This window comes from Sus scrofa, chromosome 13 (assembly GCF_000003025.6).
Source record: "Sus scrofa isolate TJ Tabasco breed Duroc chromosome 13, Sscrofa11.1, whole genome shotgun sequence".
Taxonomy (NCBI): Eukaryota; Metazoa; Chordata; class Mammalia; order Artiodactyla; family Suidae; genus Sus; species Sus scrofa.
The window spans coordinates 115,344,111-115,371,368 of NC_010455.5; the positions used below are offsets into that span (position 1 = coordinate 115,344,111).

General features: G+C 35.3%; 1 protein-coding gene across 17 annotated transcripts in view; it reads right to left on the reverse strand.

The window, feature by feature from the left end:
• The window catches only part of TBL1XR1 (transducin beta like 1 X-linked receptor 1), a 175,785-nt gene that overhangs the window by 31,667 nt on the left and 116,860 nt on the right, over positions 1-27,258 (reverse strand). For 13 of the 17 annotated variants that reach the window (XM_021071196.1, XM_021071197.1, XM_021071201.1 and 10 more), the window contains 2 exons: positions 11,946-12,048; positions 1,099-1,244 (listed from right to left, as the gene is read on the reverse strand). In XM_021071196.1, coding sequence (XP_020926855.1) covers positions 1,099-1,244; positions 11,946-12,003 — 204 coding nt within the window. In that variant the 5' untranslated portion in view covers positions 12,004-12,048. The remainder of the gene's footprint in view (positions 1-1,098; positions 1,245-11,945; positions 12,049-27,258) is intronic. The other 4 variants (XM_021071208.1, XM_021071211.1, XM_021071209.1 and 1 more) reach the window with 1 other exon arrangement.

Sequence of the window (27,258 nt, forward strand, 5' to 3'; positions counted from 1 at the left end):
GACTCACTTAAACATGCACCTAAAGCACTGTGGTGGGGTGCTCCAAGCCACAAAACATAGCATATCTTTCTGAACTGTCAATTGCAATAGAGCATTTGAGGAGTAGGAGAAACTATTTTAACCTGTAAGTAACTTAAAAATACTAAAACCAACACAGGTAATTGTGGAGTTCTATATTAAATCCACAAAAACTTTTTTAGATAAAATGAGAGCTGGCCACTGGTGGAAATTATTTATCATCCTCTTCAATAAAAGATACAATGAGGACATATTTAATTTAGTATTGATGTCTTTTTCAGTTACAGAGATGAGGTAATTAAAAAATAATCAATTTTAGTACATTATATAATTATAGTAATAAATATTGATGTAGAAACTATACATGCAAAGGAAAGAGGAATATGTTAATCTCTGAAACAAAAATAAGGTAAAAATCTCTCATGTATCATAAATTCTGAGCATATATGAAAACTATCAGCTATACTAGAGTTTACAAAATTTTTTTGCATAAGACCAGATAATAAATATTTCAGGCTTTTCAGACTATATATAAAGTCTCTGTTACAACCATTCAATTCTGGCACTGTAGCACAAAAGCAGCAAGATAATATATAAATGAAGGAGCGTGGCTGTGTACCAAGCAAACTTTACAAAACCAAGCAACAGGCAGGATTTGGCTAATGAAATGGGTCACACTTGCAGACACCTGAGACTATAAACTACCCAGATGATACAGATCTCAGATCGCTTTCATTATAAACTGCCTTCCAAAATCAGGTAATAACCAAATAATCTAAGACCCCCAATTTTTCAGACTATTAATTATGGTCTCAACATATGATAGCACATACTGTTATTTTAAAGAAAATAATTTCTTACTATTTACTTATAAAACCACATAAAGATAAATAAGAAAATAGTCCTTAGATTTAGGAGCCAACATGCCTTGCCTGGGTGACCTGACTGCCACACTAGGAATAATGCCTTTCAACTATTTACCTAGTGAAGCTGAAGTAAGAAAATGAATGAGTAAACAAGATATCAGATACTTAAGAGCAGATGTGAGTAAGAATTAGTATTTGAAATAGTCTTCCTTACCTCATTAATACTAACTTCTGCCTCTACATACTGTAGACCTTTCTGGATGATGGAGATCAATGCAGCAGGTGGGACGAGGGCACCATTTATGTTAGACTGACTGATATGGCTTTCTATACCAAAGGTGAACGCTGAATGAGAAAATCCTGAAAGCAAAAGAAGAGGTATAAGAATTTATTCTCCAAGTGGCAACATGCTATATGACACAAATGAAAGACTTTTAACAATCTTTCAAAATCACATTTCACCCATCTGAAATCCCAGACTGTTAGCTAAGGTCACATATGTTTTTAAACAAAAGAAATATGAAAATCCAAACATGTTAACCTTTATATATTTTCCTTTTCACTTTAATTACATAAAAGTGGAACACAATTTTCCTCAACAAATAGCATCAAACTTTAAAGCTGGAAAAAAGCCTCTGTACATCATGTAACTGAATTGCTTCTCTCAAAAAACTTAGGCTGAGATAAGTGAAATTTAGTATTTCTGTAGTCTAAATTTCTACATACAAATTCATCATTGAATTTATAAATTCAGTATTTTGCAGGTTATTCTTAAAAACTACTTAGGAAGATAAAATGTAAACTAATACTAATATAAGGAATGAAAACTGAAATTTAATAATGAAAAATAATCTCTATGCTTAAATTTCATTGTATTCCTTAATCCACTAAGCAAGGCCAGGGATCGAATCCTCATCCTCATGGACTCTAGTCAGTTTCACTAACTGCTGAGGCAAGAAGGAAACTCCCAAAAATCTCTTTATGGTTGCTTTGTTTTTTTTATAAAGGCAGGTCCAAATTCAAAAGTAAAATTCTAATAAACAGAGGCCCAAGGAGGGTTATTCTCTTTATCAACATATTCATCAGAGCTTATCATTAAATAGTATCTGTCACTGATGTATTTTAAAATAATTAAATTACACATCTACATAGAATGTTAAGAAACTTTCGTACTAAACAAAGTAAATGAATATGGGCTTACTGGAGTTTTGGTTAAACTAATTTAATCTATATAATGTGTTGTCTAGCCTGTCTACCCTAGTTGTTTAGTGCTTAGTTCATATCTTTTTCTTTTGTGCTTCTACTCTCAGGCTCCGTGTAGCACTTATGAACAACCCATAAAATACTCTGGGCTCACAAACAGCACATGGCTAGGAGATATTTTAATTGGTTAACAGAGAGTCAAAGTACACCTAAGTTCATCTTTCTTAAGGCTGCTCCTTCTTTCCTCTTTGGAACACCTAACCTACTTCTCTAACTATACACAGTGAGAAACTAAAAAGATGTTACCTTTAAGACTTGAATTTTAATGTCTTGATTTTACACATAGACGAGATCATTTTAAAATACACTGATAGTTTGCAGCCTAATCTTAGCTCACAAAAAAGGCTAAAAAATACACAAATGAAAAAAGCACATTGCATTGTCTCTGTCAGGAAACTTGTAACTACTTAAACATGAGAAGATTCCAGATGCCAGGATAGGAAGCTCAGAATCAAGACTGGGAAGGATGGGGAGAAAAGTGAGAGATATGGCAGTGAAATCCATAAGCAGTGAGGTTGGAGACTCCTGTTCTCTTTTGCATATCCCTCCTAAAACAAATACTGCAGTAAATCAAAAATAGGAAAAACAAAAACAAAAACCCACCTAAGTGGCTTAGAGACTTAAGAGGTAAGACTTCAAGATAGAGGATATCAGAGGGCCGACACCATGCACACATTTATAATTTATTACTTTATCATCTGAATTAGCAGATGGGAAAATAGTCACAAAGAAAATAAGGATTTAAATTCATTCAGAGACCACGGCCATAACCACTCAACTCTCCCAATTCTATGGAACACTTAGAATAGGGTCAAGGATCAAGACAGGCAGTACAACTGTTTACTAAACAGAAAAAAAAGACTGCATCACTGTTCTTGTTTCAACTCAGGGTATTAGAAAGTGGTATCGGTAGTGCATGAAACATTAAGACATCTTATTAGCAAGGTTTCTGAAGTGTTTTGATTTTTCATAAGCCTTCTAAATTATAGCAACTTCCATGATTTCTGTATGCCAATTCCTGAGTACAACTTAAATAATAATAATTAGTTACGTTTAGATCCAGGCAGAATGATGTCAAAGTTTGGCTGGAATGTTGCACATATCCTGAGGTTGTTCTGAGACCAGGTGCTCACAACCACCTCCAGTTGTTTTGCATGTGCTTCGAATGTTCTCAAACAGCAAGGAAATGCCTCTAAATGGGTCATTAGCACTGTTTTGGCACTTATCGTTAATGTTTACCCTGAAGAAGTGAATCTTACTTAAATGCTCTGCTTCAATACATGTTGAATTCAACTATAGCTTTTCCTTTATTTCTAGCCATTGCATTACATGGCATCTTAAAATCATTATGTTTAAAACTACTTTTCTTCCTCTCCCTAAAACTTGTTTTTCCTCAGAAATATCCTACCTTACTTTGCTACACCTGCAAGTCATCCTAACTTCCACCTCAGCCTGTGGCATTCCACCATTTGCCAAATCCTATCAATCCTGCATCTCCGATCTCTGTTCTCAGCTTTCCTTTTCTTCTAGAACCTTAGGTTTAATGTCCCATCCTCCTTTGCCTGGACTAGTACCGTCATAAATTCATTTTCTCTCTTCCCCAGTCCAGTATATTTGCTACACTACAGCTAGAATACGACCTGTAAAACAAAAACTGATCATATTTCTCCTTACTTGAGCACTGAGAATGATCCTTTTGGCCTTCATAACCAAGGCTAAACTCCTAAGTATGGTACAGAGTTACTTTTGTAATCTTGACTCTACCCATCTCTCCAGGCTCATCTCCCTAATTCCACCTTTCCATTCTTTCCATTGCACATTAAATTCAAGTGATCGCTGATAACAAGTAACACCCTGGGTATGTTGTGTGATGTCACGCCTCTGGACCTTACGGATTCTTGTGCTCTTTTCACCTATGTGGAAGGATGGAGGTGAAGTCGTTCCTTTCATTGCTCTAAAGCTGAGCATCCTGTTATGCTAATCCCATAATATCTGTATAGCATTTACCACATTGAAAGGTTATCACCTATATATCTATGGTTGTGTATGTGTATGGGCTGAAGATGAGTTTATGTCTAGCAGCCTTTCAATTATGGAAAATTAGATTGTTAGCTAATGCTCAATAAACATCTGTTAAATCAGAATGCAATTCTACTACAATTTACCTTGGCACATCAAAAAAATTTATAATCAAGAAAAAAACATATGACTTAAATTTCCCTTGATACACTGAAGTTGAACTAGCCTCATGTCAAAATATATTTGCATTTATTTGTAAATATTTATGTAGGGGATTCTTTTTCAGGGACAACTTTTCATCTACAGAGTAGAAGGCAAAAGGGATCAGCTTAAATCTCCAAAACGCTAAAGTCCCGCCTGACTGCCATATTAGAGCATCCCTTCCTTCCAAGGGTAAAAGCAAATCTGATAATAAATACTATCTCTGTAATCAAGTACTCTACACATTCACTAGGGCAATTAAAATTTGGGAGGTAGTAAAGAAATTCCATGGTTCCCATTGTGACCAGATGGGTTAAGAACCCAACTAGTATCCATAAGGATATGGGTTGGATCCTTGGCCTTGCTTAGTAGGTTAAGGATTTGGTGTTGCCACAAGCTGTGCAAAGGTCATAGATACGGCTTGGATCTGGTGTTGCTGTGGCTGTGGCATAGGTTGGCGGCTGCAGCTGATTGGAGCCCTAGCACAGGAATTTCAATAGCCATGGGTGTGGCCTTAAAAAGAAAGGAAAAGGAAAGAAAGAAAACAAAAAGGAAGGAAGAAACAAAATGAAAGAAATTAATTCCAGAGAGGAATAAGGCTGAAAACCACCATGTTCAGTATACATTAATTCAGCAATAAAGACCAGCAGTGGTAGGGCTCTATGTGGAGTTACTCTTGAGATCAAGCACCATTCCCCCGTTACCATTTAAGAAATGAGATCAGGAGTTCCCATTGGGGTGCAGTGGAAATGAATCCAACTACTAACCATGAGGTTGCGGGTTCGACCCCTGGCTTCACTCAGTGAGAAAAGGATCAAGTATTGCCGTGAGCTGTGATGTAGGTTGCAGATGTGGTTCGAATCCCACGTTGCTGTGGCTATGGCATAGGCCAGTGGCTGTAGCTCCAATTAGACCCCTAGCCTGAGAACTTCCATATGCCTCAACCACAACCCTAAAAAGCAAAAAAAGAAACGAGATGACGAGACAACCACTTTCTACATGTTGCTTGTTTCAGGAGTGTCTTTTCATGACATAACAGAGATTGTGTTCTCATTGGGAAGTTAAGTCCTCCAGAGTCTGCTAATTCTACTTTGCAAATAAAGAATGCAGGAACATGAAAATGGGCCCTGAACATGGTTATGGTATAGCGTCTGAACAGGGAAAACAAAAAGGCAAAGTTTAACTACCATCACAACACAGTGCCCTAATCTGGAAGGAAAATCTGATTTACCCAAGATCTTTTTAAAATTCAGGTCAGAAAAACCCAAAAAATTATACCCCTGCTTCCATCACCACATACTCCCTTCCCCCCAAATCCCATTCTTTTCTATAGATCCAATTTAAATGCTTAAAGGTTTCAGAAAACATAAAAAGGGGGAAAATGCTATAGGGGATCTTGGATGCTGAAGAGTTAGACGTAGCACTTATTAAAAGAAAATGTGAAGAAAGAAAAAGAATTACAAAACCAAAACCCAAATGTAACTGTTAATATCTTTTGTTTCCTTTTCTTCAGCACAATATAATACACTGGCTGTATAGTTTTGTGCCCCAAAATTTTGTCCTTAAAAATATATATAACTATGAACACTTGATACGAATTATATTTTCTGAAATGATTTCAATAATACCATAATATTCAGCCAATAAATGCACTCAGCTAGTAAATTATTCATCCTATGACTGGACACCTGGACTTTCCCAATGTTCATGATTTTAAAAAGAATCTTATCTCAGTTATCTACGTGTATAGGCTTTTGCCATGTATGTTTGTATGTGTGTAGATGGGTATGTATACATATATACTTTTTTTTCTCCTTAGGATGGATTCCCTCAAAAGTTGAAGGCGACATGAACCTTTTAAAGGAAGCGCATGATTATCAAATTGCTTTTCAAAGAAAAGATACATATTTATAATGCCATTAGCAATTTATATGTTTTCCTCATACCCTTGCTAATGTTGGCTATTCCTAAAAAAACAAAAAGATTACTATTAAGATTGAACAAGTTCTCTGGCATCTATTAAAGGACTTTTGTCTTCTAACAAGCATGTCAGTAGGAATGTGTAACAGGAATTTCTTTTTTAATCAGAGAAAAATAAACCATTCAGCTTCCAAAAAAAAAAAAAAAAAAGAAGAAAAACTGATTTGGAAGTATGAAAGTATAGTAATTATCAGCATTTATGACAACTGCTTGATGTTTACTGTTAATTAGTCAGGTACACAACAACTCTGTGTCAATCAGTGTTAGTGCGTATTTTATTTTATCATAAACCAAAACTATATACATACGTGCATTTCTGTAACTGATCTTCATCTCATAAAAACCCAAAGGAAGACTCAGGATAGACACACCAGATGCTGAGCTCTCCCCACTCCGGTTCCTCATAGCTAGAGGCACATTACTGACAGCCAGTTTAACCTAACTCCATCAAGCCCATTGTTAAAGAGCCTGCTTAAAAATGGGACCAGTGGGGGATATGTAAGAAATACTGTTTATGTAGCCCAGTTACCTTTATCTGAGTCAAGAGAAACTGCACTGTCAGGTAACTGACGGTATTTTACAATTATAGAGGTTAATACAAAATCACTAAATGAAAAAGACAAATGAGTGACCTATTCAGTGTTACAGGTCAGAACATTAACATTATACATAAACATTCAGGTTAGTTTGTGCCCACCACGATCATGTTTAGATTTCTAAATAAAACATGTTTGACGTTTGATCTTACAAACAAATACAACATTTTAAGCAACATGTCAGAAAAAGTGGTGTGGTGTGAGGCCTGTACCCTGGGACATACAATATCCTTTTGAAAAGGTTAGAAAACTATGGAATGAGAGGTAGGGTGCAGGAGAGACAAGATGATCTTTCCTGAACCAAACACTTTAAGTCCACATATATCATTACCTTCCTGTAAATGGAGACTGCATGGCAAGGTGAACCACAGTTCTAAAAAATGAGCATTTTTTAAAAATTACAGTATTCACAATCACCATCTAGAAAACTATCTGGTATTAAGGACATGTTGTTTTGGCATCTTTCAGTTAGCCTTCAATCATAAGATACAACATAGCATTCAACAGTGAAGTTCATCATAAATATATATGTTACTGAGTTCTTCAATATGTTATCAGATGACAGTTAAAAGCTAGAATCAAGAATTCTCCCCCAAACCAAATACACAAAATTTCAATTTATACAATGCGACAAGAAAAATGGGTACCACAAAGTTCACAAATAATTGCCAGGAATAATTTTTTCTGAAAAAAAATAAACTAAAATTGTAAATCACTATAGAAGAGTCAAACGAAAAAAGGTGCTTGGGATGAGGAAGAAAATTTTTAAAGTACAAACCAGCTTAGGTCTTCTAAAATTAACACTATATCAGATTCTATTATACACAATTACAGTATGTACCACTTAGTATTTACTCTGCATATGGTTGCTAAATATGAATTATTAGGGCAATCAAATTACTAATGTCCTTGGGTGAATGCTAATTAAAGGAGCATACTGAATCAAGGCAACCATTACTCACGGTACTACATGTCAAATACATTCAATTTCCAAGTCATCTCAAAATTTTAAAAATAACATTTTATTCCCCAGGGAGTATTTTTTAAATATGACATTAGTTTGTAACAGTGCAAAATGATAATGATCAAGGCAACATGCTTAGGATGAACTTTCTAGAAATAAAAATAAGAAAAAAATTTAAAGTTCCAATACTTAATAAAACTATCCTATAACAAATAAACTTTTCTCTTAATTAGTTTTAACCAATAGGGAATGGTGGCTTATTTCAAACAGATGTTTATAAAATATTTGAGGCTGATTATCACACTATAGTCCCTATTTAACAAGTAACAAATTTTATGAATGAGAAAATGAGAGTCCTGAGAAATTACATAATGGAGGGGTGGGGCAGATACTTCTCTCAGGTAATATCTTCTAATGCTGATAATAGTCATAATAGGATATTTAGCACATAGTATGAAGTATTTAAGACTAAAACAATTTAAGTCATTTTCTTCCCTCTAGAGATAGATACTACACAGTCAACATTTAACACTGCAGAGAACAAATATTAGAATTTCTTACTGAAAATCATTATTTCTAAATCACACATTTATCAAAACAGAACAAAACTTTCAGAAGGTGTTTTTGGACTTTCTGACCAAGAACTTCGAGGTAATAAGACAAGCAAGAAGGAAACTTTATTTTCCTTTGTGGCAGGTCTTTACAAACCAGCCTGCTGAATGTCATTCCAAAGACACTTTGTTAGAAATATTTATTTTCTTCCCATCTCCTAATCTGATTCAGTACTCTTTTTGTTTTTCGTTTTTTTCTTTTCTTTTTTCTTTTAGGGCTGTGACCACAACATATGGAGGTTTCCAGGCTAGGGGTCCAATCGGAGCTGTAGCCTCCGGCCTACACCACAGCCACAGCAAAGCAGGATCTGAGCCGAATCTGCAACCTACACAACAGCTCACAGCAACACTGGATCCTTAACCCACTGAGTGAAGCCAGGGATCGAACCTGCATCCTCATGGATACTAGTCAGATTCGTTTCCACTGAGCCATGATGGGAACCTCCAGATTCAGTACTCTTTTAGAAGTGAGGTAGCGATATTAAGATTCTAGTTTCTTCTGCATTGCTTTAAATCTTTAAAAGAAATAATTACGGTCTAAAAAGTAACTTACATCATTTCTTAGATATTTAACAACTAATTCTCTGTAAGTTATGGTGATAAATAAATGCCAAATCCCCCAACAACCCAGAGAAGGAATTACTGTTCTAGATAATGCCAAAATATTATCCACTGGTCACTTTTATGTATAATTAGAGATCAAAATTGAGGAAGAGCTCTTGGAGTAAGGGTCAATTGTTAAGATGGGTTAGATTCTGGGCTCTATCTGAAACCTCTCCTGAGGCCACAGAAGCATTCATTTCTTAAACTCTTTCCCATCCCTATTTCTAGAAGTAATTCCAAACGAACATCTCATCATATCTTTTACGGTATAAACACACCTTATCATTCCTGTTAAATATTGCCTACAAATAAAAAATACAACAATTTAGGGGAAGCTCTCTCTTTAGGAGATATTCTCACACCTCAAACCTCAATGTGTATACTTCAGGCTTTTAACTCTATCTCAAATAGTTACTAAATATAACTCTTCTTTCAGGATACCATGAACATGCTACATACTCAATGTCAATTTTTTTTTTTTTGTCATGTTCTAGTTGTCCTAATATGGATTAGTGGCTTTCAAACTTTAATATGCCTATGAACCATCTGAGGCATCTGTAAAATGCAGATTCTGGGGCCCCACTCCTCCTCTCCAAATGATTCTCATGCAGACGGTCAGAGAATCAAACTTTAGAACTCTGGTATAGGTGATTCTTATATTTATGGAAAGTTGCATTCCTAGAAAAACTGTTGAAAGTAAAAATATTATCAGTTGAATCTGATTCTCCCTTATAAATCATAATGTAAGTTACTGATCTTATAAAGGGGCAAGTGTTCATATTTTTAGAGATGTAGCTTAACACTGTATTTCACTACCAATACACTGTAAAGTATAAAGCTTTCTAAAGAATACACAAAGCACAACTAAAAACACAGTAAACAATTCTACAGGACTTAATATGATAAATATTAATCTACCATACAAAGTTTTTCCAAGAAATATTATTCTTGCTTTATGTTTACTGCAACATGAAATACCTTAAAATATGAAATTGAGAATGATTTTCTCTGAGAATGTAAGCAACCTTAAAACTTTTGATAATATTTAATCACTGCACACTTAGAAATTAATCCAGAGTATTATTTTACTGTCTCCTTTACTTTGTATTTTCTTGTAGAGACATAAAACATCAATTTGTGGGCTTCTGTTTGGAAAAAAGAAGATTTTTAAGTATTTATCAAACATCTCTACCTTTACCCTGTCCTATTTCACCTCAGCACTGGCTCAACCACAGGATGCTGCTGAGCTATTCAGCTGTTACTCATCTCCAGAAACAGTAGTTTGATATGGCTGAAACCAAATAGTTGCCTTTACAATAAACCTACAAGCCATTTCCCATCCCCTGATACTTCACAATGTTTTCCACTTTAGGCTCTAAAGCCTCAAAGCTCTGGCTTAAATGGTGGTCAGATTTAAAGGCAGAAAAAGCAGAGTTTGTTTTGACCCAACAAATTCTTTCCATTATGGCCCAAAGCACTATATCACAATATCCAAACATGAGCTTACACGTTATATATGTAACAGTTCGCTGCCTTTTCCACTTTACTGACATTTTATCTTATTCAAAATATTCTATGGATGTCCTCTTCGGATCTGCCTTTAATACCAGGTTACCAGTTGAAAACAAAACAAGATCTATTCATTCCAAAGCTTCATAACAGGTTATTCTGCATTGTTGGTTATTTTAGTTTCTTCTCTTTTTCCTTTTCTGTCCTTGTTGAACATAATTTTCTCAGCTGTCTCAAGTCAGAGAGAAACAGTGTTGGTGCTTGGGAATACAAAAGTCCCTCCCAAGAAAAAAGCTCATAAATGGAGTGCCCTTGAGAACATCTCAGCAAGCAGAGGATCTAAGATGGAAGATCATGTTTACATTCCATGTATAAGAAAGGACAATTAACTAAGCCCCTATAAGAAGAACTCAGGTTTCAAAACCAAAATTGAGGCCTCAACCTCCTATTCTATTCCTTCCATTTCCCCCCTCACAAGTGACTACCAAAATTATTTTTCAATACCAAATCTTACCTTACTAAATATCCAAATAACTTTAAGCTACAATTTCAAAAATTCAACCTCCCCAGCATACTTTCAACCACCAACTGATTCCATCTCATGCTCACAATCTAATTTACCACTGAAGTTAATCTTTTCCACCATCCTATGTTGCATCCAACCCAAGTTTTTCCCTCTTCTACTTTTACATTTTTTCCCTTAATCCATCCCATTTTCTCTTGTTTTCTTTCTATTCTATGACAACACCTCTAAGTCTGTCTAGAAAACATGGAGAACACTGATTTACTTAATATTTATTACAAATGACTTGCAATAATATATATGCACTAGTTGGCTTCCAATAAACACGCTAGTAAAATTCAAGGCAAAGACATACTTAATGGGGATAATACTTACAAAAGCAGTATCAAAGAATAAGGCTAATTTAGATTTTGAAATGCTAACTGCAATTAGAAGTAGTAATATTACGCTGAGGATTCTAAAGATACATTATCAAATTGATGGTAACTGAGAATTTATATGTTCCTATCAATCATGAGCAATAATCTCACCTCATAACAAATTATAAAAATGGTCTTTGAACAGTGAAAGCCAAACCATTTTACAAATATTTGCCTGAGATGATTCCAACATATTTGAAAGAGTCAGAGAGTTAAACCATGCAGTAACACATAGCTTTAAAATGGCAGTCCAGACATTAAGGAAACATACAAAGTTCAACAGTTTGGACTGATACAAATTTCAAATGCATAAAAGGTTATTTTGAGAATATTAAAATAATTTGAGGCCTATTTACTTTATGAAAGTACTCACCTGACTCTTGCAAGTATCTATATACCAAGAAGTTGACCTCATCACTGCTTATACTCATCTTTATTCCCACTTAAACCATGAGGTCACAACACAGGATATAACCCTAAAAATAAAACAAAGTTAATTAAGTATTTTCTTAATAAAATATTTTAAACAAAATGTAAACAATGTTGTAAAAACCATTTGATTTTATCAGATAATGTAAAATGAAGTTTCAATATTGCCTAATAATAAACCCTAATAAATACAGTCACTTCCAAGAAGTTAGTAATAGATGATATAACCAAAACATGGCTGGGTCTCTTTTTCTACAACATACTAGCAAAAATGATTTGAAATTTACATAAGGGCTTTAACATCATGTTTTAATGATTATATCAAATAGCACAGAAAAGTTGTTTCCTTTTTCTCCTTAACTGTAAAAACCAGTATAGTCTAAGAATCAGAATATTATTTATTTAGGAAAAGATTGATTTTAGACTACTGGGCAGAACATAAGTCATCATGCTGGTTTTGTCTACATAATTTGGTAGGATTTGAAATCTCTAGTTTTTCAACATCTAAGCTGCAATGTACAAGTTTCAAAAAACTCTAGGTATGTACAAAGCAGTCCTGAAGGATAGACAGGAGGAGAGTGAGAACATGAGTATATGGGGAGAAAGGCAAGAAACAGAAGCAATGCAGTGAGCAGTAACAGTTCACAGATGGGCTAGGTGCAGATAAAGAAACACATGAAACATGGCCTAAGAGAGGCCTTGAAAGCATCACAAGAGAAGGAACACATTTATGTTTTTAAGAGCTCATCCTGACTGCTATGAAGTACAGACTGCAAGGAAAGTGGACAGGAAAAGGGAGCCATGTTAGGAGGGTGCTACAGTATACTACAACCTACACCTTCATCCAATCTCTACACCTACAACCTTCACTGCAGCTAAAGAGAGACACAGGGATTCCAAAGGTATTTAGGAAGTAGGCTACAGGGTGAGTGACCAACACAAGAGTTGAGAAAAAGGCAGGAATCAAAGGTTTCTTTTAGGACATCTGGATAGGTAGTACTTCATTTACCGAAAAGAGAAACCATAGAGGAAATATAACGAATAACGACTACTTCATGTAAAGCAAAAGGTTCTTCCTCCAAATTAACTCACATAGTACAATTAATGACCTGTGAGAATAGATACATATATATAATACACCACTTAACAGAATGATAAAGGTAGATACTCCTATGATAATTTTTGTTCAAGACATCTTGTCTAGATGTCACTGTGGCACCACAGATGATTGGTGCTCTGCAAGATACCCTGCTCAATTTTATCCTGACCCACAGTAATGTGTAATACTGTGCTTACACACATAGTAGGTACTCATTAGTCAATGCTGAAAGTCTGCTGACTGAATGATTTAAGAAACAAAACAATCCTACCCATTATACACTTGTAAGAATTTAAATCATAATTTGACCAATCATGGATATGTCTGTCAGGGGAACAATGAGTCACTACTTAATTAGGAGGATTTCCCAAATGAGATAAAGGAGGTGGAATCCAAGTAAAAGAGACTGATAAAACAATAAATGTTCTTTTCCTCTAATATGTCATTCATTAAGTCCAGCATTCATATAATGAGTAATGGAACTGAAGCACCTAACATATAAAAATTTTCAACAATGCTTGATTCAGATAAGCAAAGGCCACCAGTGTTCCAACTTAAAGCAGTGATCAGTGGTGCTTCTGCATCACTAATACATTCCAGGGCAAAGAAAAATAAATATGAGTAAAAATGATATAAATTAATGTCTATAAAAATTCCTATAATAAATACATATTAGCAGTATATTTTTATTTTTTCTTTGTTTTTTTTCTTTTGTCTTTTTAGGGCCACATCCGTGGCACATGGAGGTTCCCATACTACAGGTCCAATCGGAGCCATAGCCGCTGGCCTACACCACAGCCACAGCAATGCGGGATCCGAGCTGTGTCTGCAACCCACTGAGCAAGGCCAGGGATCGAACCTGCGCCCTCATGGATGCTAGTCAGGTTCATTAACCCCTGAGCCACGATGAGAATTCACAATATTAGCAGTATATCTTTTAAAGTCAGCAAAAAATATAAAAAATGCAGAGCAGGAAAGTTATCTGTTCAAAACGCTAAAAATAGGTTTATTACATTAATCATGGTACTGTACTAGTTTCTATAACCAAAAGTAAATTTTCAAGGGAAAAAGGGTAAATAGTTCAAATTTTAAAAGTATCGTTCTAGCTGTAGTCCTACTTCAGCTAGCTCTTACGCCCCTGGAGAGAAAGAACATTATTGCTTTCCCTTACACCAAGTATATCCGTAGGAAGGGCAAAGCACGGTGCTAAGAGCTACGATGGATGAAATAAAGTTGTTCCATGTCTTTCAGAATTAACTGTTTTTCAGTGAAGAGAAACACTCAAACAAACGTGCCCTTTGTGTGCACGCACGCATGCGCGTGCACACACACAGTTAATGCAATTCTGCATTCAAAGTTTCAGTCACAGTTGCAATAAAATTACATAGGCTCTATGAAGACTTGAGTTTATCCTCTTTCAAAGACACTTAATTCTAGAATATCATTTGATATGAAATTAGTCTACTTAAATTCTAACATCAAAAGGACACCTAAAAAGAACAGGAGATTAGACAACATTGAGACACTTGTCCAGTCTCTACCCCATACCAAACAGGTAAAGGCCTGGACGTCAGGGCTTATAGAGGTTACTACATATAAAATAAGTCCTGCCCTCAAGGAACTGATAGACCACAGAAGACATCCAAAATGAACTAACACTTCTAAAATCACAAAGCATTTCTCTGTACAGTCTGCCCAACCATACTTACCATTCTTAAATAGTAAATAACTGAATTCTTAAAAAAATTACATACCTTTATATTTTCCTACCATAACTCTCCAAAAACACAAAAGCTTTTTATTCAAAACTCCCATCGTGGAGTTCCTGCTGTGGTGTTGGGTTAAAAACCCAACTGCAGTGGCTGGGGTGGCTGGGTGCAGGTTCAATCTCTGGCCCAGCACAGTGGTTTTAAAGGATCCGGCATTGCCAGAGCTGCGGTGTAGGTCACAGCCATGGCTCTGATTCAATCTCTGGCCCAGGAACTTCCATGTGTCATGGGTGTGGCCATAATATTAAAAACAAACAAACAACAAAAAACTACCATCAGTTACAAGCGATCAAATATTTAAGTCAGACGCGCAGCTATATTAAAGTAGCCAGAAATAAATACAAAAATCAGTCTTAATGAATACTTATCCAAGCATTTAAATATAAAAGTACAAATATTTTAAATGCTCAGTATGAAATTTACTTTCAAGACTTTACAGATAATTATCAAATATTACAAAAACAGGACTGCTGAGGCAATTCAGCTATGACTCCTTTCACTGAATACATAACAGCGTTTTCAGCGTCACAAAACTGAATTCAGCATTCACACACTGGATGGTAACTGCTCCAAGCATTTAACGATCTCCTAGTTTGTTCTTCTACATATCTAGTACTATATTTCTGCCACTGGCCTCAAATAGGACAGATGTCATAGCCTTTTGTGATACCATTTCTGGAGTATACCAGGTTTGCCCAACTATGATCCTAAATCACATTATTTTAAATTTATAAGACTGAAAAACCAGTAAAGTTTGGATAGAAAGAAAAGGAAATAAAGATTTTCTTTATGCTCCTGCTCATAATACATTATTTCAAGGTATTAAAATCCTCCGGATGATCCAAAAATCAAATATATAATCAAAATTTCTTTATCTTACAAAAGTAATATAGTCCAAAATGTATAACAGCAGCATATTATCCCTTAATAAACACATTAGTTTCACTGTCATTAATCCTCAACATTTAGATGACCCAAATTTTCACTATTCTAAGATTCCTATAAGAATTTTTATGCTTAAAGGTTTTTTTCCTTAAATTCATTTTTGGTAGGTGTGCATTTATGAATAGTCCTCAACATCAGGAAAAGTCCCTACACATAAATTACCAGACCACAAGGAACAGATGAATAGCTATAATGAACACTAACAAATTAGATCCACTCAAAAAAATGAACCAATACAGGTCACCACCATGCTAAACAAGAGGAAGATGTAAACTTAACTAATAATAAACAACAGCAACAACAAAAACATGTTGGCCATAAGTGACAAAACATAACACTTCTTTAAACATTCTATCTATAAATACTGGCCACAGATGTTTAATAGTTGAAAAAAGAGCAACACTATTAAAAGCCTCTAAAAGAACTCTGATGTTAAAATAACAATTGTTGTAATATTGACAAATACTTGTCAAACAATGTAACCTTGGACATTTGGTGATAGCTTTCCAAAAATAAACATTAAAGACCCACAGGTACCCAAGGTAACTGACACGTTGGGAGGCCATCTAGAAAAAAGAATAACTCGGGCTTCTTTGGAACTCAGCAGCAAAGAGGAGGAATAAACAGCCAGATGAAGAAAACTGTGACTTGCCTCTTGTACCATCCACCGCCACTGTCTGATGAAAGAGAATACTATGACTGCCTTCCATCTGGAGAACTAGTCCATTCTTAGCCCTGTGGTTTAAGGGAACGAACTCCTGGTCCAGAGGAAAGCACTTATTTGCTTAGGCCGACCAGCAAATCATTCCTTCGGTCTGGGGCCAACATAACTCCTTCACTGACATACACCATACCCCATGTGTTCAACTCAACCGCTCCCAGTAAGTGAAATGCTAGAAGACATGTGCTGGTTTCTATGAAAATAACCTCCTTTCAGAGGAGTGGTCAGGCAACAAGGGCACTATGTGAAGCCTGTGATGAAGAGAGGCAGAAAAGGAAGGCAGAGAAACAAGACAAACTGTCTTGATGACAAGTATCTACTGAGCAAACTGAATCAGGTACTATCTCAAGCTAATTTACCATGGTATTTTGGTTACAGAAGTAAAAAACTAACCCAGACAAGATTTGTTAGCTGCAACCAAAAGAGGGCAGGCAACCTAAGAAATGTTTTAAAACAATTAAGTGACTAAAGTTAATGATAGACCTTACTTGGAGAAATGGGGGGGGAATACCCAAAAATTCTCAATTGATTCCAGACTAGAAATTAGAAAGATTTACCTACAGAAATGGGCTGCCTAGAGAGCAAAACCCTCTGGGGACTCATACTTTATATGCGTCAAACTAGAGGTAAAACAGAGGACATCCCAGCAGAAATACTCCAGAGTGTAATATAACAATCTGCTGCTCATGGAAAGTGGTACCTCTGGTTTTGCTCCCCTCATATAGAAAGGTCAAATTTCCACTTACTTAAATTATTTTAAGGTAACAACCTAATCCAAACATTTGTTGCTTAGATGCATTTATGGGGATGGGGTACTGACAAGTGAAAATTTTAATACTACAATGGTTGTGCAATTAACAGAGCCTATGGTGGGGCAAAATTCACTATTTTCTGACAAATTTGTTTTATTTATTCAGTCAAAAGTGGATGAGCACTTCAGGTGTTTAAGGCACTGTGACAGGTGCTGGAGACATGTCTAAACAATGTAGACCAGGGCTAGACCTTGAGAACTTCACAAATGGCTGGGAAGAAAGAGAACAATTAATCCCAACTTGGATAAGCAAAAATGCAGAAAATTAGGAGAGCATACACCCTGAGGCTAGGGTTGTAGATAGGTGAAGGATGTAAAATGTGGGTGGCTTACTGGTTACTACCATAGGCACAGTGTTGGAGGAACTAATTTTCCTTTTAATTCAAAATGTGTGAAGTATACCAAGTTGGCTTTTCTCCCATCTGTGTGCACATGGCTTCTCCTTAACTCAAATATTACAGAAAATGAAATGGAAGACTATTGATATTTACTGAATAATTGCCACATGCAATGTATGGGGCAAGGCCATATACACATTATTTAATTTCCTCTTCAGTATTATCTTACTAATTTTAATGCAAGAGCATTGAGACAAGAAAACTGTACTTCTATATACAGATCTGTATTCAGAAATGCTATTTAAACACTAAACTGACTTTCCTCAGAGCAGAAGAAAAAAAAATATGAAATGTATAATATAAAAGAACATAGTAAAGTCAAAATTCTTAGCAAGAGGTGGTCCGAGGAAGTTGGCAACACAGGCCAGCACTGCACAGCTTATATGAACAATGATATGAACAGTCAGCTGGTCTCTGCAGTTACAAACAGATCACCATAATACCCTGCTAAACACAGCTTCTAAACTCACAGAGAATCATGTTATAAAAATTTGTTGGGTGTAAGTTCTCAATCTGCCCATGAAGTAAAGTAAAAGTTCATCCACTGCCATGGGTTATCAAAGGAAAATGTTGAATTGTCTTGTTAAAACCAGGACACACTGCAAAAATAATAAACTATGACAACTAACAATACCAAAAACAACAAAACAAAGTGTGTGTGGATGGGAAATGAAATAAGAGAGGAGAGAAATTAAGTCAATTTATCCATTAGTGAAGTCATGGTGGTTATTACCATCTCATGGGCTGAACTACGTCCCTTCAGAAATCATATGACGAGGCCCTAACCTCCATTATCTTGTATCTTTACTCGGCTGATGGAGGCTTTAGAGAGGTGATTAAGTTAAAACGCAGAATATTAGCATGAACCTTGCTAATAACTATAACCTAACATGACTAATGTCCTTTTAAGAGGAGGAAGAGACACCAAAATGCATGTGCACAAAGGAAAGACCACATGAGGAGCCAGGAGAAGGCACCATATGCAAGTCAAGGAGAGGAGCCAAACCTGCTCGCACCTTATCTAGCACTTCTAACTTTCAGGACTGTGAGGAAATAGACTTCTGTTGTTTTATAAGCCACCCAGCCTGTGGTATTGTGTCATTTATGGCAGCCCTAGCAAACTGATACATACTAATGATTATAAATTCTATAAAACTGATCGCTGGAAACCTTCAAAATTATTGATGTTAAGTTCACAATTGCTAGGAACTGCCTTCCTGAAAATGTGTCTCTCTCTTTAGGAACCTATTCTGTACTGTAATTGCCAAAGACAATTACATGTACTATAATGGTCAAAGACAATGAGATTAACAGGATACATTAACATTTCATAATCTTCTGCCCTACAATGCCCCCCTACCCAGCATAAAAATGCATCATCCTTATTTTCCCCTCATTAAAAATAATAATTAAAATCCTATTACTGTTGGGTTATAACACTCTTGTACATAGAAAATACAGTACAATGAAGGAAGATATATTTTAAGACTTTGGCAATATGGCTTAAAATGTGCATAAAATACATTCCCACCTTTTATAATGCTAAATATTAAACTATTCCACAAAATTTTACCAAAGTCATGATTACAAAAATTACTTTTGTAAACTGTAAAATGCAACAAATTAGGATTTAGAAACAATCTCAAGAAGCATTAAGCTCTAAACGAAATATGTATTTCGGCTATTTTAATACAAATACTAACAAATTTAAAACAAAATATAAAAACCCAGTACAATAAAACCAAATAATCTGGCTGATTTCTTAAGCATTAGTGGCAAACAGCATAGTACTCTTTAAAGTGCATTAGTTCCTACAAACATGATTTCTTTCTCAAACATTTTAAGTACATCTTTTCACAGATACCTGTAATATTAAATCCAAAGAGAAGTAAAGTAGTGTATTTCCCTAAAAAACAAAAATGAAAACAAAAACAAAAAATTCTACTACTCTTGATACTAGGATAAATGCTAAATTTAAACTATATTTTTAAAGATCCAATCTCAGGAGATTAACTTTTATTCACACTATCAAAAAGAAGAAACAATCGTTTCAAGATAATTAGCGCTGTATCTCATTTTAAATGTAAGTTTAAGGTATCTTTAAGAATTTGAATACACTGTCCCAGTGAAAAGTCTGTAGTATTTGCACCTACCTTCCTTAAGAAAAGAACACATTTAAAAAAATTATGTGGACAAGATAGTTTGTTAAGGGAAATTAGTAGGCACTGGCACTGACTTTCACCTTCCAATTTTGACGAGCATCTTTCAGATAATTTTCCTACAAGTGTGCCTGGAAATATGGGTAAATACATTTTACACAAAGGCTAATTATTTCTTCTTTTTAACACAGGCATACTTGTGTTAAAGTATGTTTTGCTTTATTGGTTTTTTTTTTTTTTTCTTTTTACAAATTGAAGGTCGTGGCAATGCTGCATTGTCAAATGACAGCACTTATAAGCAATAAGGTACTTCTTAAATTGAGGTATATATATATTTTTAGACATAATATTATCACACACTTAATAGACTACAAAATTTGTGTAAACATAACTTTTATATATGCACTGGAAAACCAAAAACTCATGTGACTTGTTTTATTGTGGTGCTCTGAACCAAATCTGCACTATCTCTGCAGTAGGCAATTTTTATGCTGTTAGAATTTTTTCTTTTGGTTACTGTTGCTTTGTTATCAGATGAATGGTTATCAAAGTTGGTGAATCTTAAGAATATAAAACATAATTTAGAAGGAATAAACCTCTAAATTTTTTATTTTCCTTTCCTTTTCCATTGGAATCCAGAGCTCTCATGTAAATTAAAGACAGCGTGACAGAGAAATAATATTTCAGGTAGCTTGTATGAATTTAGACAAATACTGTGAATCCTCTGGGTCTCTGCTTCCTCATCTAGAAAGTGAGGAAAGCCAAGTAGACAGATTCTTTCACTTCTAAACTTCAATGATTTGAGTCACTACAAGTATACTGAGTATCACATATAAATCTTGCAGGCTAACAGAGAGTACCAGATCATGTGGTGATTTTTAACAAGGCATTTTTAAAGAAACCTACAGAAGTGCATTAGGAAATTTTTAAAACTGTCAGATCTCAGATGGACATCTCTAGGAATTAAGAAAAAGGAAAACAAATGAGTCTACTTCATTAAGAAATATTCAAGTACTTATGCTTATTAGGACCAGCTATTCTATACAAATATTGACTTTTAAAAACTCATAGGCAACTTTGCTGTACAGCAGAAATTAACAGAAGATTGTAAATCTACCATAATAAAAAGATTAAAAAAATTAAGACACAGGCAAATCATGTATCAAGTCAACTTTTTCATAAACTGAGACTTCTAATGTCCATTATTTGGTTCAATTGTGATGTATACCAAGGGCTTACAAACTTCAGCCTGTGTGTAAATTTCAACCTATCACCTATTTTTGTTTAGCCCACAATACCTTGTGGTTTTCACAAAACAGTGAACTATTTTTACAGAACATTCATCGTTGATTTTATGATAGGGAACACTAACTTTGAATATTAAGCAATTTTAAGTCTCAGTAAAGCTCTCTCGACTGAGAAGAGCAAACTAGCATGCATTATGTGATGAGTAAATTTTGATTTAAATTCAACTACAGCCCTCTTTCTTTTTAAAACCAAAATGACTCTGATGAGTTGCCTCATAGTCTACAAATGTGGACTTCGACCTCCCAAACATATAAGAGTGGCTGTTCAAAAAGGTATCTTCAAAAATTCCTTTAAAATATAAGATTGTATGATTCAAGGATGGACCCAATAGACATGGGTTAAATGACAAGGTACACTGAGAGGGGGATGAAAAAGGACAAGAAATTAAAACAGATAAAGAGAGGCCATAGTTTTGGTATGTCTCTTTCAACTACTGACTGGTACCTAGTCATACCCAGTCAGTCTGGGAAGGAAAAGACTGGAAATGAAAGTCAAGTAAGAAGACAAGAAAAGCAACAGAATTTTCTCTATTTTAAAACTTACTATACTGGCTTTGGAACAGAAATGTTATGAGAACTGGAAAAACCAAAATGCAGCTACAATTTTGAAATGACAATCACCTGAATGAATGGAAATTTTGCTTACAACTAGGATATCAGAAGCAAATAAGGTACAGAGTGTAACAAACTCATGGAATTAAAATAAATACTACTTCAGCAGTTTTTAAAAACAATTTACTGTATAAGAAATAGACATTCTTTGGTTTCTCAAAAGAAAAAAAAGGCAAAAAACCCAAGACTACTAAGCCCTAACTATTCTTGGTTATATTTAGTAAATTCTTTGGAAGGGCAGTAGTAAAAATGTGCAGGAGAGTGTTCTGATAGCAGAGATATATGGTTAATATAGGCCAAATGTCCATGTATGGGAAGAAAATGGGAAGAAGAGATCAACACTCATCCCAATGAGCAATAAATGCTTATTCAAATTAAGATGACTTAAAGCCAAATTTAAAACTCAGCCACAACATGCACACAACCCAATTACTAAATCTGGAAAACAAAAGATAAAGAGAGTAGAAATTGGTGATATATATGGATTGAGGTAGGCTTTTAAGTTTCAATGGGGGGGGTGGGTGAGAAGCAATCCCACCATGAAAATCTCATGGATCAATTTCAGAGAGTTAAAGAAAATAGTCAGTAATATTATCCTATAAGATTTTCTGACATATTGTTTAGCCTCCATGTGTTTGTGCTTTTCACAGTTTTTTTCTTGTAATTGATTTCTAATCTTATAATGTTGTGGTTGAGAAAGATGGTTAGCATGATTTCAATTTCTTAAATTTACCAAGGCTTGCTTTATGCCCCAAGATGTGACCTATCCTGGAGAATGTTCCATGTGCACTTGAGAAGGAAGGATATGCTGGCTGCTTTCCAATGGAATATTCTATGAATATCCAATTAAGACCATCTGGTTTCTAATGTGTCATTTAAGGCCTATGTTTTCTTACTGATTTTCTGTCTGGATGATTTGTCCAATGACGTAAGGGAGTGTTAAAGCCCCCTACTATTATTGTGTTACTGTCAATTTCTCCTTTTACGGCTGTTAGCATTTGCCTTATATATTGTGTTGCTCCTATGTTGGGTATATATATATATATATATATATATATATATATTTACAATCGTTTATCTTCTTGGACTGATCCTTTGATAATTATGTAGTGTCCTTCTTTGTCTTCTGTAACAGTCTTGATTTTAACCAAAGGATCGAAAAGGAAATCAAAAAACACCTAGAGACAAATGTCAATAAAAACATGATGATCCAAAACTTATGGGACACAGCAAAAGCAGTTCTAAGAGGGAAGTTTGTAACAATAAAATCTTACCTCAGAAAACAAGAAAAATCTCAAATATACAACCTAACCCTTATACCCAGAGAAACTAGAGAAACACAAGCAAAATCCAAAGTTAAGAGAAGAAATTACAAACATCAGAGCAGAAAGAAATGAGACAGAGAAGAAAAAAACAATAGAAAAGAGAAATGAAACTAAAAGTGGGTTCTTTGGAGTTCCCTGGTGGCCTAGGCATTAAGGGTCCAGTGCTGTCACTGCTGGGCTTGGGTTCAATCCCTGACACTGGAACTTCTGCATGCTGCAGTTATGGCCACTCAACAAAAACCCCAAAAATGATACAGTTCCCATTGTTGCTCAGCGGTAATGAACCCTCACTTCTTTCTTCTAGTATCCATGAGGATGCAGGTTTGGTCCCTGGCCATGCTCAGTGGATTAAGGAGCTGGCATTGCCGTGAGCTGTAGTGTAGAGAGCAGACACGGCTTGGGTCCCACACTGCTATGGCTGTGGTGTCGGCTGGCAGCTGTAGCTCTGATTTGACCCTCAGTCCGGGAACTTCCAGGTGCTGTGGGTATGGCTCTAAAAAGAAAAAAAAAAAAAAAAAAAAAAAGCTGGTTCTTTGAAAAGATCAACAAAATTAACAAACCTTTAACAAGACTCATCAGAAAAAAAGGGAGAGGCTTCAAATTAATAAAATTAGAAATGAAAAGGGAAAAGTTAGAACTGACAACATAGAAATACAAAGGATCTTAAGACTACTTTAAGCAACTATATGCTAATAAAATGGACAATCTGGAAGAAATGTATAAAGATACAACCTTCCAAGAATGAACCAGGAAGATATAGAAAATATGAACAGATCAATAATCACAAGTACTGAAATTGAAACTGTGATTTAAAAACTTCTAAAACACAAAAGTCCAAGACTGGATGGCTCCACAGGTGAATTCTATCAAACATTCAGAGAAGACTTAACACCAATCCTAACAAAATTCTTCCAAAAAACTACAGAGGATGAAAAACATGTCAAGCTCATTCTACAAGGCCACCATCACCCTGATACCAAAACCAGAGAAAAGAAAATTACAGGCCATTATCACGGATGAACATAGATGCAAAAATCCTAAACAAAATACTAGCAAATTGTATCCAACAGTATATTAAAAGGATCATACACCACAATCAAGTGGGATTTGTCTCAGGGATGCAAGGATTCTTCAACATCTGCATATTAATCACATGAATAAACAGAAGAATGAAAAATCATGTCACAGAAAAATCTTTCAACAAAACTCAATACCCATTTACGATTAAAAAAAAAAAAATTCTCCAGAAAGTGGGCATAAAGGGAACCTACCTCAACATAATAAAGGCCATATATGACAAACCCACAGCTAACATCATTTTCAACAGTGAAAAGCTAAAAGCATTTCTGCTAAGAATAGGAACAATACAAGGATATCCACTCTAACCACTTTTACTCAACAGTTTGGGAAGTCCTAGCCAGGGCAATCATAGAAGAAGAAGAAATAAAAGGAACCCAAATTGGAAAAAAGATAAAATTGTCACTATATGCAGATGATATGATACTATACACAGAAAATCCTAAAGATGCTACCAGAAAACTACTAGAGCTCATCAATGAATTCAGTAAAATTGCAGGATACAAAATTAATACAAAGAAATCTCTTGCATTCCTATATACTAACAATGAAAGATCAGAAAGAGAAATTAAGGAAATAATACCATTTACCATTGCATCAAAAAGATTAAGAAATCTAGGAATAAACCTACCTAAGGAGGCAAAAGACCTGTACTCTGAAAACTATAAGATGCTGATGAAAGAAAATGAAGATGACACAAACATATGGAAAGATACACCACACTCTTAGATTGAAAGAATCAATATTATCAAAGTGACTATACTACCCAAGGCAATCTACAGACTCAATGCAATCCCTATCAAATTGCCAATGGCATTTTTTCACAGAACTAGAACAAAAAATTTTTAAATTTGCAGGGACACGAAAGACTATGAAGAGCCAAAGCAATTTTGAGAAAGAAAAAATGGAGCTGGAGGAATCAGGCTCCCTAACTTCAGGCTATACTATAAAGCCACAGTCATCAAAACAGTATATAGAATGAGCCCCCAAACAGAAATATAGATCAATGGTACAGGATAGGAAGCCCAGAGATAAGCCCATTCACCTATGGTCAACTAATCTAGGATAAAGGAGGCAAGAATATACAATGGAGAAAGAACAGTCTCTTTGATAAGTGGTGCTGGGAAAACTGGACAGCTACATGTAAAAGAAAGATATTAGAACATTCTCTAACACCATATATAAAAATAAACTCTAAATAGATTGAAAACCTAAACATGAGGCTGGACACTATAAAACCCTTAGAGAAAAACAGGCAGAACACTTCAACACAAATCATAGCAATATCTTTTTCATCAGCCTCTTAGAGTAAAAAAAATAAAAAGAAAAAGAAACAAATGAAAATCTTTTTTTTTTTTTTTTTTTTTTTTTTAGCAGGGAGTACACCAGATACACATGGACATTTCTGGGCCAAGGATCAAACCCACGCCACAGCAGCAAATCAAACTGCCGGAATGACACCACCATATCCTTAACCCACTGCATCACAAGAGACCTCCAAATGGGACCTAATTAAATGTAAAAGCTTCTTCACAGCAAAAGAAACCATAAAACGAAAAGATAACCTACAGAATGAGAGACAATATTTACAAACGAAGTAACTGACAAGGGATTTATCTCCAAATATACAGTTTATGCAGTCAATATCAAAAAAACAAACAACTCAATCAAAAAATGGGCAGAAGATCGAAACAGACATTTCTCCAAAGAAAACACATAGATGGCCAAAAAACACATGAAAAATGTTCAACATCACTAATTATTAGAGGCATACAAATCAAAATTACAATGAGCTATCACCTTACACAAGTCAGAATGAGAATCATCAAAAAATCTACAAACATTAAGTGCTGAAGAGGATGTGGAAAAAAGGGAACCTTCCTACACGGGAATGTAAAATGGTACAACCACTATGGAGAACAGTATGGAGGTTACTTAAAATACTAAATATAGAACTACCATCTGATCCAGCAATCCCACTCCTGGGGATATATCTGGAGAAAACCATAATTTGAAAAGATACAGGAGTTCCCATTGTGGCACAGCGGAAAATAATACGACTGGTACCCATGAGGATGTGGGTTCAATCCCTGGCCTCGCTCAGTGGGTCAGGGATCTGGCAATGCCTTGAGCTGTGGTGTAGGTAGGAGACGTGACTCAGAAGTGACTCAAATCCAGTGTTGCTGTGGCATAGGCCGGCGGCTGTAGCTCCAATTCGACCCCTAGCCTGGGAACTTCCATATGCTGTGGGTATGGCCCTAAAAAGCAAAAAAAATAAAGCAATAGCCAAGACATGGAAGCAACCTAAATGTCCAATGACAGAGGAATAAAGAAGATATAGTACTATGTACAATGGAATATAACTCAGCCATAAAAAGCACAAAATAATGCCACCTGTAACATGGATGGACCTGGAGATTATCATAATAAATGTTAAGTCAGAGAAAAACAAATATCAGATGATATGACTTATATGTAGAATCTTTAAAAAGGATACAAATAAACTTATTTGTAGAATAGAAACAGACTGTAAAAAATTTATGGTTACCAAAGGGGAAATGGTTGGAGGGGGATTAAATTAGGAGTTTGGGATTAACATATACATACTACTACAGATAAAAGATAACCAACAAGACCTACTGAAGAGCACAAAGAAATCAACTCAATATTCTGTAATAACCTATGTGGGAAAAGAATCTGAAAAAGAATGGATATATGTATAACTGATTCACTTTGCTGTATACATGAAAGTAACATAACAACTTAAGTCAAAACATAAAAAAATGAAGAAAAAAAAAAGTAAATTTAAAAAAATCACAGACAAGAGTTCCTGTCCTGGCTCAGCAGTAACGAACTCGACCAGTATCCTTGAGGACATGGGTTTGATCCCTGGCCTCGCTCAGTGGGTTAAAAGATCTGGCGTTGCCATGAGCTGTGGTATAGTTTAGACATGGCCTGAATCTGGTGTTGCTGTGGCTGTGGCGTAGGTCAGCAGCTAGAGCTATGTTTCAACCCCCAGCATGGGAACTTCCAT